The sequence below is a fragment of the Engystomops pustulosus genome, chromosome 2 (assembly GCF_040894005.1).
Source record: "Engystomops pustulosus chromosome 2, aEngPut4.maternal, whole genome shotgun sequence".
NCBI lineage: Eukaryota > Metazoa > Chordata > Amphibia > Anura > Leptodactylidae > Engystomops > Engystomops pustulosus.
The window spans coordinates 139,208,937-139,220,938 of NC_092412.1; the positions used below are offsets into that span (position 1 = coordinate 139,208,937).

Consider the following 12,002-nt stretch of genomic DNA (forward strand, 5'->3'; position numbering starts at 1 on the left):
ACAATTTTGCAGCATGAACAAACTGCACAAAAAAAAATGGTGCACACTTCCAGAGCAGTTCAGGGTGCACCAGATTAATGAAGACCATGCAACACAATTCATGAATCATGGGCACCCTGCACACTTCACAAACTGCACATAGTGCAGTTTGCACGGTATTTAAAATGTGGGTCTTTATGTACCTCAAAAGAGTCTAACTGCAAAAACATGTCAGCATTTAAAATAACACGGCTAGGGCTCTTAAAGTGTAACAATGAAACGCCTAAAAAAATTGACTGAACTGCAAATAGCCAGGTCATTGAAGAGTAAGAGAACATCAAAGCCTAACTTAAAGAATGTATAAGAATAGCATCATTTTAAGAGACATTGCATTACATAATTACTCTTTTTAGAGTATGATATGGCAATGTAACGTTACATCATATTCACACGTATCACTGGACACTTACCTATAGGTCATTGCTATGGTCATCAAACAAGTTATTAATGATTCATTGCAGTGTGGTTAATTATTATGACATCCGAAGCAGCCAATGGAGTTTTTGGAAAGATATAAGCTGCCTCAGCACAAGCTGCATCACTTATCACTCCTCTCACATCCTTCTGCCTGCCTCCAACACAGAGAGTCGCTATGGCTTTCAATGGAACCTGGAATGTTTACGCTCAGGAGAACTATGAGAATTTCCTGAGAGCTGTAGGTAAGAAATGCATGCGCTAGTTAAAGGTTTTTACTTTAGTTACCCTTTGTACTAACTGCAAGGTGAGCATATCTGCTTTAGCGTAGGCATTACCATACAGTAGGTTTCTAATTAGGAGATTAAAAGTTACATGCAAGTGCCATAATTAAACTACACAGTGGTTTCTACAGGGACTGGCATTTCCACTGCAATTTAAGTATACATTTTGTGGCTTATATTCATGAATATTCTGTTTTCCAGGTTTACCAGAGGATATTGTCAAAGTAGCAAAGGATATCAACCCAGTTATTGAAATTAAGCAAACTGGAAATGACTTTGTTGTTACCTCAAAGACCCCAAAGCAGACTCATAGCAATTCTTTTACTGTTGGAAAGGAGTCAGAAATCACTGCCATTGGTGGAAAAAAAATCAAGGTAAAGAATTATTGTCTGCACATTGTTTTGAGAATAGACATAATTGAGGCGGAGTTTATTAATCCATTTACACCAGAATTCTGGTGTCATTGATGTCAAACAACTAAAATGCCTTGCGCCAAATTTATCAAGGCTTTTAGACTGTTTTTGACAATTTCCCAACTAGTACGATAAAGGGGGCATGGCCTCTGAAGCAAAGTGTCCTTGTAGTAAAAAACCAAGCTGCAAAAAAAAAAAAAAAAAAATACTTTACCAAGACTAATTAAAAGAAGGTCTGAAGGAAAACTTGACAGTCATATCTTGTGCTAGAATTATCATCACTATATCACTGATTAATTAAGCAATGAAAGACAAGCCGTGTTTAACTCTGCACTGGTATACTCTGTGCCACATTGATAAATACTTAGTATGATAAATACTTAATATGTACTATAATAAACTATACTGGTTGTGCAGCTCGCATCAGCCTAGTCCTAAGAAACCAGGCACAGTCATAACAAAATGTATGGAAGCTTTGCCATGTAATCCTTAAGGGCAAAGTTTTGCATGCTGAAGGGACATAGGTCAATGGAAGGAGTCAAAACTCAGGGTTAGATACTTATCAATACTGTGGCTATCCAACAGAAAGAATGTAACTAGTTGCAAATGATGCCTTTATTTTAGAGTCATTGCTCCAATTCTGTGATCACAAAGGATATTTTTCCTGGTGAGGTAAAATTGGCAACAATGGCAGGTGTAATGTTGAGTGGAACTGAACCGCAAATTTTGGGTTTCGTACCGCACGACACTGCCATTTTGGGGAGGACTGTCACTCCTTAATGTTATCAGGAGCGACATCCCCCCGAAAACGGGGATGCTGCCGAACAAGTTTTTAGGGTTTTAAAGGGTTCGCTCATCACTACTCAGAGGGTTTTGTCCTACCTTCCTCTGGATCAAACATCTATACAGAAAACATAGTTACTAGTATCAGTTTAAGATGTATGACTGGTCTATCATGATAGATTAGGGAAGACAGGTCTGTTCGGTTTTATTTCTATAATTGTAATCTGTTTAATAGGGAAACTGTTGTTATTTTTTTCTTCAGGTTACTGTTAATCTAGAAAATGGAAAACTAATCTGCAAGAGCGACACATTCACTCACATTCAGGAAGTCAATGGAGATGAAATGGTAGAGGTGGGTTTCTGCTCACTAGAGGGAGTCTGCTAGCCCCTTTGACTCTGCAAAACTGTTAACCGCATGCTAGATATGTGTAAAGCTGCTGAACATACCTATGCAGAAGTACCTACATTCTACATAAAAAAATGTGCTGCAAGGCAAAGTGTCCATTGGGCTTTCACCTACTGTCAAATATCCTGAGGATAAAGCACTGAACATTCCTCAACCTTCTCACCTTTGCTGGTGTAGAGGTTTTCTAGCTCAATCTGCTTTACACTTCACATATGCAGCACTAAGAACAGTTTTGCCTCCAGTGTCTTAACATGTTCAAGCTACACTTTCCTGGAGAAGATTTAAAAAAAGGAGTGGATAGCAAAGCCTCTTCCTATTATTAATCTACCTTCATTTTTAAAATCTGCATGCAAAAAGGTGCATCAAGGTGCCCAATAAATATTGTCAAAATTAGATGAACTTTCTGAACTCAGGAGTAATGGTCAACTCCAATGTGTTCTTGGGCTATGGGCAGACAATATGGCAACGACAACGAGATAGAAAACATTTAATATTTAAAGTTATTATGGGTGCTAAGTAGTGATTTTATTACATATTTTTTTTCTTCCTTGCAGACAATCTCCATTGGCTCAGCAACACTAGTCAGGAAGAGCAAGAGAGCTTAATATCCTGCAAATAGTGTTTTGTGTTTTTTTACAAAAAATCCAAAATATGTGTTGTCTATTAATAAAGGAACAATTTAACTTGAAAATTGTATTTTGTTATATTAAAATTGTTGCACATACTGAAAAAGAAACAAACTTATACCGTTATATTTAATGTGGAAGGCATAGAGGGTTTTCACTGAATCAGAAACAAAAACCGTGCGGGACTTGCTATTGCATATTAATAGAAACGAAATAGAATACTAATCTATTCTGCTTCCATCAACAACATCAATACAGAGAATGGAGAGTATTTATTTTTTCTTTTTCCATAACTGTCACCTCAGGGTTTTTCCATATCTATTTAATTGCAGATACTGCTTCACATCCCTTTATACAAGGTTTCACTTCTTTATCAAGGTAACTGGGATGAACATGTACATGAGAAAGTACACTGGACAACATACTTACTTTCACTGCAACTGTGCTCCTGATCCATGACCTTCAAAAGCTATGTATTTTCTTGGGGGTCGGGGGTTGTCTCTGAGGAAGATGGACTAAAAAACAATAATCTGAGAAATTAAAAGGACAGGGTAGAGAAAATTATGTCCGTGGATGCATGGAAACCAAATTACCAGTTAGTCTAATTCACATTTTCCATAACGTCCCCCATGACAGCACCTGGAGAGTTACCAGATAAAATAATTAACGAGGAATCACTGCCGGGAGTACTTTTCTCCCAAAGCTCATATTAAGGCTTGAAGAAATGTCCAGGCGATAGTGGTTAGCAAGGACCAAGTAGTGGTTAGAGGACCAGGTAGCTGCTTTGCAAATTTGGGAGATAGAAGCTCCTCTTTTTTCAGCTCATTAAGCCGCCATAGCTCGGGTGGAGTGGTCTCTGATGCTCTTAGGGGAATCTAAGTTGTTTGATTCATTGGAGACGGCGGATCTAATCTATTTTGCAATAGTTGATTTCAAAGCTTTTTGTCCTTTGTTCTTCCCAGAAAACTGGATAGATTTTTACTTTTGCACAAAGATTTTTGCACTAGGATTGTTACAAAAAAAGGGTAGTACAATTTCCTGGTTACAATAAAAATCTGTGACCACCTTTGGGAAGAAGGAAGAATCCAACCTCAATATGATCCTCCAGGATAGAGAGGTAAGGGTCTTTGACCAATGTTACTGCAACTAGGAAGTGTCACGGGTGACCCCGCGATCCATGTCTCCCCCAGCCCTGAGTAAGGGTCTTTGACCAATGTTACTGCAACTAGGAAGTGTCACAGGTGATCCCGCGATCCATGTTTCCCCCAGCCCTGCGTCACGGGTGCCCCCGCGATATTGCGACTATGTAGCGTGCCCTGTCCCCAGACCTGCACTCACCTCTCCCCGCTCCTGGTCCGGTCTTCCTTGTCCTGGGTCCCGCTCCCGTCCAGGACTAGGCCCGCTCGTGTCCCTGCTGTCTAGGGTGCGTGCACGGTGATACTTTGTGATTTAAAGGGCCAGCGTCCCTCTAATTGGCGCTGGCTAATACGAAGCGCCCTTATAATCCGACACCTCCCTTCACTCACTGCCGGATCTTCAAGCCATTGCCACTGAAGTGAAAACTTCTTGTGTTCCTCTTGTGCATTTCCAGACACCTCCGTGTTTCCTGTTCGTTTCCAGACGCTTCCATGTTTTCCTGTGGCGGTCCTGTTTTTCTATGGCGGTCCTGTGTTTCTGTGTCAGTCCTGTATTCCTGTGGCGGTCCTGTATTCCTGTGGCAGTCCTGTGTCCCGGTGGTCATCCAGAGGTCCTGCCTTCCCTGTGTCCGGTTTCCTGCTTCCCTACCTTGGCTGCCACCACAGGCCTATGCCCACCCGTGGAATGACCTGTGGCACCCCACCGCAGCAAGACCATCCTGCTTTTCGGCGGGCTCTGGCAAAGACCAGGGGCCACTTAGACTCCGGTCCCGGGTTGCAGATAGTACAATCACACCCCGTGGCGGTCCAGGCAGTCCACAGACTTTAGCCCTAAGAGACTCTCCCACATCCCCGTGTGTGACAGTAAAATCCGGCCATGGATTTCGCCCAGGTCATGTATCCTGCTAAAGACCTTGACTGTGCCAGGGACCCACTCCAGCTACTGGCTGACCTTCCCAGCAATATCGCCCAGGAGTCTCAAGAGATTACTGTCCAAAAGTAGCAGGCTCCCGCGACTCCTCCTCCTGTTACTCCAGTCGCCCCGTCATGTTTTCTGGCAGTAGAGTCTGGACCCAAATTTTTTATTCCTAACAAATTTGATGGCAACCCCAATTTTTGCAGGAGCTTTGTTTCCCAGTGCTTGCTGCACATTAAATTGATGTCCTCCCAGTTCACTTCTTTCTCTTTTTTATTCATTTGTGGAATAGTGGTGATCCGGACATGGCTACCTACACCACGTTTCTGGCAAAAATCAGGTCCAGGTTCGAACAACCTCAAGTCTGGCTTCCATGCCTGCCCTGCTTGACCACAGTGTTTCCAGAGTCTCCAGCCTTCCCAGAGGCCGCTCTAGAGTCACCGGCCTGCCCAGAGGCCACTCCAAAGTCTCCAGCCTGCCCAGAGGCCGCTCTGGTGCGCCAAGAACTGCTCCAGTCCCTGGTGTGTCACAAACTGCTCCAATTTCCGGTGTTTCAAGAGCTGCTTTAAGAGTCGCTCCAGCCTGCGGCTTCCCAAGAGTCGCTCCGGCCTCCGCAGCTTCCCAGCGCTGCTCCGACCTCCCAAGGGCCTCTCCAGCTTCTGCCTTCCCGAAGGCCACTTCAGCCTCCGGCCAAAAGATGTCCTCAAGATGTCCTCAGCTTTTTCCATGCCAGGTCCAAGCACCTAATCCGGCTTTGTCTTATTTTTGCTTTCCTCCACAGGTGTTCCATCACCAAGGTGAACTGGAGGAGATGGAAGAAAAAGAAGGAGAGGGCCCCTAAAAGAGGTAGTACTGTCACGGGTGACCCCGTGATCCATATCTCGGATTGCCGGTGCACCTGTGTGCCGCTGCAAGACCATCCCGTTTTGTGGCGGGCTCCGGCGAAGACCAGGGGCCACTTAGACTCTGGTCCCGGGTTGTGGCTAGTAACATCATCCCCCGGGGTGGTCAGAGGAGTCCACAGACTTTAGCTCCAAGAGACTCTGCCGCACCCCCGTGTGTGACAGGAAGGAAGATTTAAAGGTTAAATGTTTGATGTCACAATCTGAGATAGGTTTGTAGGGGTTCTTGGTTAAAGCATTTAGGACTAATGTTAAGAAACATATCAGAATGTCAGACTGGATAGTCAGGCAGTCTTAACTATGGCTCTGACAAATCTGTTTATGTTCCGCAAGTGGGAATTCAAAACAAGCCCTGAGAGCTGAAATTTGTACCTTTACTGTCTTAACCCCTTTAAGAACCCATGCTGGAGGAAATCTAAGATTTTAGATATATAAGGGTTCCGCACACCAAGACACAAACTTCTTTCAGATTTTAGTTTAAATTCACCCTGGTTGAATCTCCCGTTATTCCCCAAGGAATACTGTATTTTTCAGACTATAAATGTAGTATGGCAGTATATGATAGGATCAATCAGACAACCTAGGGTTAAAGTACTGTATTTTTCAGACTATAAGGCGCACAAAAAATCCATTGATTTTCTCAGAAATCAAAGGTGCGCCTTATAGTCAAGTGCACCTTATATATGAACCATACTTACAGACAATAGCTGCCTTGAACTGTGCACAGGTCATTCATCCTTACAATCAGGTGCGCCTTATATATGAACCTAGACGTTTTAGCAGGCATTTATTGATGGTACGCCTTATAATCTGGTGCGCTTTATAGTCTGAAAAATATGGTACTTGGCGCAGCACCATGTGATATTAAACATTGGGGCAAATTTTCAAGCTGTCTGAAAGCCAGAATATTTCTAGTTTCCCATGGCAACCAATCACAGCTCCCCTTTAAAATATTCATGAGCACTGGTAAAATGAGGTGAGCTGTGATTGGTTGCCATGGGCAACTAGAAATATTCTGACTTTTAGACTGCTTGATAAATTTTCCCCATTGTTTTATTGTGTTAAAAACTGATTAAAAACCAGTAGGACATTATTAAAAACATCATTAAAACATTAAAATGGCAAAATGTGTTTTGAATACGAAACTGATTCTTCCTCAGTTACAATATACTTTCAGTGAAGATAGATCCATATTGCCGAATCATTGATGGGCAATATATCTAAAACATAAATAAATAAAATAGTATAATATATACCCACCATATATTTACTTACTATCTTGGTAGTTCGGGGCTCTGATGTATTTGTCTACACCCACTGGGCATTGCAGAGTATTGTCCCCTTGGATGTGTCTCTGGGAACTTCTGTGTAAGTTCGGGTTTCAAAGTTTGGTCCATGCAGGCTTCCTTACGTTCTGAATTACATACACTGTCATAGACTCGCATGCCATTTTAGTAGTTTGAACGTTTCAGCCAGATCAGTATGTCCTATGTCAATCCGCATACCTGTAGTTCTTTTTAGTGAATATTATTTACAAGGACAATTGCTTACGTATATATTTTACAAACAAATATATGTTTTATAATGTTTTCATACATTTACAAAAATTAAAACCTCCTGTACAAAATGTTTTTTTTCTTCAGATTTTGCCATCTTCTGGCGCTAATAACGTTTTCATATTTTGGTGTAGGAGCTGTTGGTGGTGTAATTTTTTGCGACTTCAGATGAAATTTTCAATGCTAGCATTTTTAGGGCTGTACGACCTTCTGATCACTTTTTATTGAATTTTTTTATATTTTTCAACATGGCAAAAAAGTGCTATTTTCAAATTCGGATGCTATTTTCCGTTACGGGGTTCATCACCGGGAATAACAATAATAGATCAAGACATTTGGGACACAACAATATCTGACATGTTTATGACATTTGTTTATTTATTTTTTTATCTGGTTTTGGGATCCTGCCATGTATGGCCTTACTGTAGTATAGAAGTACACACAGGGCTGGATTAAGGTTGGTGGGGGCCCCTGGGAGCAAAATCTGGTGGAGGCCCCCACTGAGTGTACCGTACATACACGTCGTCCTGCTTCCTTTCCACTATCCCAGCAGTAACACAGCTACATACAGCCGCCTCGCCCCCAGTAACACAGCTACATACAGCCGCCTCGCCCCCAGTAACACAGCTACATACAGCCGCCTCGCCCCCAGTAACACAGCTACATACAGCCGCCTCGCCCCCAGTAACACAGCTACATACAGCCGCCTCGCCCCCAGTAACACAGCTACATACAGCCGCCTCGCCCCCAGTAACACAGCTACATACAGCCGCCTCGCCCCCAGTAACACAGCTACATACAGCCGCCTCGCCCCCAGTAACACAGCTACATACAGCCGCCTCGCCCCCAGTAACACAGCTACATACAGCCGCCTCGCCCCCAGTAACACAGCTACATACAGCCGCCTCATCCCCAGTAACACAGCCGCCTCATCCCCAGTAACACAGCTACATACAGCCGCCTCATCCCCAGTAACACAGCTACATACAGCAGCCTCGTCCCCAGTAACACAGCTATATACAGCCGCCTCATCCCCAGTAACACAGCTACATACAGCCGCCTCATCCCCAGTAACACAGCTACATACAGCCGCCTCATCCCCAGTAACACAGCTACATACAGCCGCCTCATTCCTAGTAACACAGCTACATACAGCCGCCTCATCCCCAGTAACACAGCTACATACTAGGGCCAGATATACATCCCCCACACTGATATATACACACCTTTATATACTTATATACACACAGATAAAGTTCTACACGCATATACTTGCACCCATATATACACACATTTATACATTAATACACAGAGTATATACAAACTCATAAAGTATATACACACATACAGCAAATACACACACATTCAGTATATACAGCAAATACATACATACCATATACCCAGCGTAATATATAATTTTATATATAATTTTATATATATATATATATATATATATATATATATATATATATATAGTACACACATATATGCGTGTATAAATACAGTATATGCATCTATACACAGTAGATGCATATATACCCATATGCACAGTATATACACAGTAGATGCATATATACCCATATACATAGTATGTACACATAAATAAACAGCATATACCCATAAATAAACAGTATATACACATAAATAAACAGTATATACACATAAATAAACAGTATATACCCATATACACAGTATATACCCATAAATAAACAGTATATACCCATATTCACAGTATATACCCATAAATAAACAGTATATACCCATATTCACAGTATATACCCATAAATAAACAGTATATACCCATAAATAAACAGTATATACACATAAATAAACAGTATATACCCATATACACACATAAATAAACAGTATATACCCATAAATAAACAGCATATACATATATACACAGTATATACCCATATACACAGTATATACACAGTATATACACACAGATAAATACAAATGTATATACTTACCTTACCGGCCGTGGCTTCAGGCGGGTGGGGGGTCTTTTGGTTGTTGTTCGGCTGGGAGGGGGTCGGCGGTGCCTGTTCCGGCGGGGGGGGGTTGTCGGACGGGGAGGGGGGGTGCGCCGGGTGCTTTTTCAAGCGGAGGGGTGGGGGGGTGACGATTGTTCAGATGGGGAGGGGGAGCACCGGGTGCTTTTTCTAGCGGGGGAGGGGGGGGGGCTCAAGCGGGGTTGCTTGTCCGGGCGGGGGGGTTGATGTCATGCATGGCGGGGGATGGGCGGTCCGGCAGGCGGTCACCTATGCCGGGGCTCGCTTGTTCGGCTGGCGATGGCAGGGGGGCGGTGGGTGCCTGTTCGAACGGGAGCGGGGGGGCGGGGCAATCGAGCGGGTTTTCTTATTCAGGCGGGCCGGCGGGGGTTGGTTGTTCGGCCACACATGCCGGGGATGGGCAGGTGGGAGGCGGTAACCTGTGCCGAGGGGGGTAGCCTTGGAGGTGGAGGCGGTGTCACCTGTAAAGGGGGCGTCTCTGTCGTCCAGGGAGATGAGCGGGGAGGCGGTCATCTGAGTCTGGGAGCGGCGGGCATCTCAGACGGGTGGCGCGGGAGGTGCGATCTGGTGGGGGCCCCTAGGGGGGGCAAGATGATGGGGACCCCGGGGCTCGAGCCCCGGGAGCCCCGCCTATAATCCGGCCCTGAGTATGTGATTCTGTTGTCTGAGAAGAGTCTGATGTTTGATGCAGCAGACACCGAGCAAAGTCTTTTTAGTGTCTCCCACAATGTTCGAGGATTGCCTTTCGATATAAGGGGACCAAGACCCCTGTAGGGAATCTCCTGGAAGGACACCTCCCCAACCAGTCTGACTTGCATCTGTTTGAATAGATAGGTACACCCTTCTTTAGATTTCGAGAGCGGGTCCACCAATTCAGGGATATTTTTAATTCTAGTGGAACCTCTACCTTGCAGTCTAGATGACTTGGAGATTTGTCCCATGAGTATAGCACCCATTTCTGGAATGTCCTTGTAAGATGCTGTCACCAAGCCACCCCTGGAATACAGGATGTCTGGATAGGAACTTGATAAAAGGTGTCCTTCAAGTTTATCGTGCAAATATACGCTTTTGGCAGAATTTGTGGAATTGAAGAAGAGATGGTTTCCATTTTTAATCTTTTGTAAATTATATATTTGTTCAGCCCTTTCAAATTTACTATTTATCGGTGAAAGCCATTGGGCTTTTTTACTAGAAAGAAAGGGTAGAAAAACCCTTGTCCTCTAATTTGGGGACTGGGATAATTACATTCATTAACACCAAGTCCTGCGCATTTTTCCATAGAAGAGTATTCATACTTGGAGACTGTTGAGGGGATTCGAAATTTTTGAGGAGCGAGGTAACCCGCTGAATGACACTAAGGATCCAGAGATTCTGAGAGACATCCTGCCACTGCTGACTGAAAGACAGAAGGGGACCCCCCACTTTGAAATAATTGTTTTTATTGTAGCTCTATCTCCTTTCTTTGCCATTACCCCCTACGCTGTTCTCTATAATCCTTGGGATTATGAAAAAAAGTTAGTTTTTGGGGTGTCTTTATCTCAGGGAAAGCTTTTTTTCTTATCTGCTGCTTCTTTAAGTAAGGTGTCTAGTTCAGGCCTAAACAAAAAACTACCAGTGATTTGAATACCACACAATTTAGTTTTAGATCTTATGTCATCCCCACACTGTTTGAGCTACAAGGTTCTACGAGCAGAATTGGACAAGGTTCTCTCTTTAGCAGCTAGTCTAAAACAGTCAGCAAAAGTTATGAACATTGAAGTATTAGGTCCTTATCAGTGTTGGCTGAAATGAGATCATCTAATTCAGTTAACCAAAAATATAGGGTTCTGGCTACCGAGGTGGACAATATATTAGCCTTTATATTAAGCATAACAGTGTCCCAGATCTTTCTAAACGGGCTGTCAGATTAGCGATCCAAAATCTTCTAATGGAAGATCTGGTTTTTTTCACTACTTTTGCATAAAGTTTACTATTTGAATATAAACTTTAGGAGTTTTATCCCATAATACAGTCTCACTCTCTTCAAATAAAAGTCTGTTACGGAATTCTTTAGACATGTTAATAGATTTTTCTGGATCCTTCCATTCCTCCAAAATCTAATGTTAAAGGGTTTGATTAACTGGGAAAACTCTCTTACGTCTGGTTTTCAAAGAGGTCGTCCTGGATCGATTTAGACTTTTCCAGAGTATTACGTATGGCCTAGAGAAGGTTATCTATATGTTCATTAGCCAAATAATATCTGGAGGAAGGCAGATCTTCAGAATACCCAGGAGAGGAGTCCTCATCTAGCGAATCTTTGCCCGAACATGACAGAGTAGCAGAATCGCTATCATAATTATACATTGGCACTGTAGGTCTGAATCTCTTAGGGGCGGTTCTGACAGACAGATCGTGGTAAATGGAATTTGAGGAGAAAGTTCCTCTTTAAGCACTGACTTCAATTCCTCAAATATAGATATTTCTTCATCATGTAAAACTTTATCGAGACTATCTGGACGTAATACTTTGGGGT

The 12,002-nt window shown here is 43.0% G+C and overlaps 1 protein-coding gene across 1 annotated transcript; it reads left to right on the plus strand.

Annotated features, from left to right (window-relative positions):
• Positions 1–544: 544 nt before the first annotated feature.
• LOC140116609 (fatty acid-binding protein, liver) lies at positions 545–3,030 on the plus strand. Its single transcript, XM_072133087.1, has 4 exons — positions 545–698; positions 939–1,111; positions 2,196–2,285; positions 2,894–3,030. Exons 1-4 carry the CDS (start codon positions 632–634, stop codon positions 2,942–2,944), a joined length of 381 nt encoding a protein of 126 aa, XP_071989188.1. The 5' UTR covers positions 545–631; the 3' UTR covers positions 2,945–3,030.
• The last annotated feature ends 8,972 nt before the right edge of the window (positions 3,031–12,002 follow it).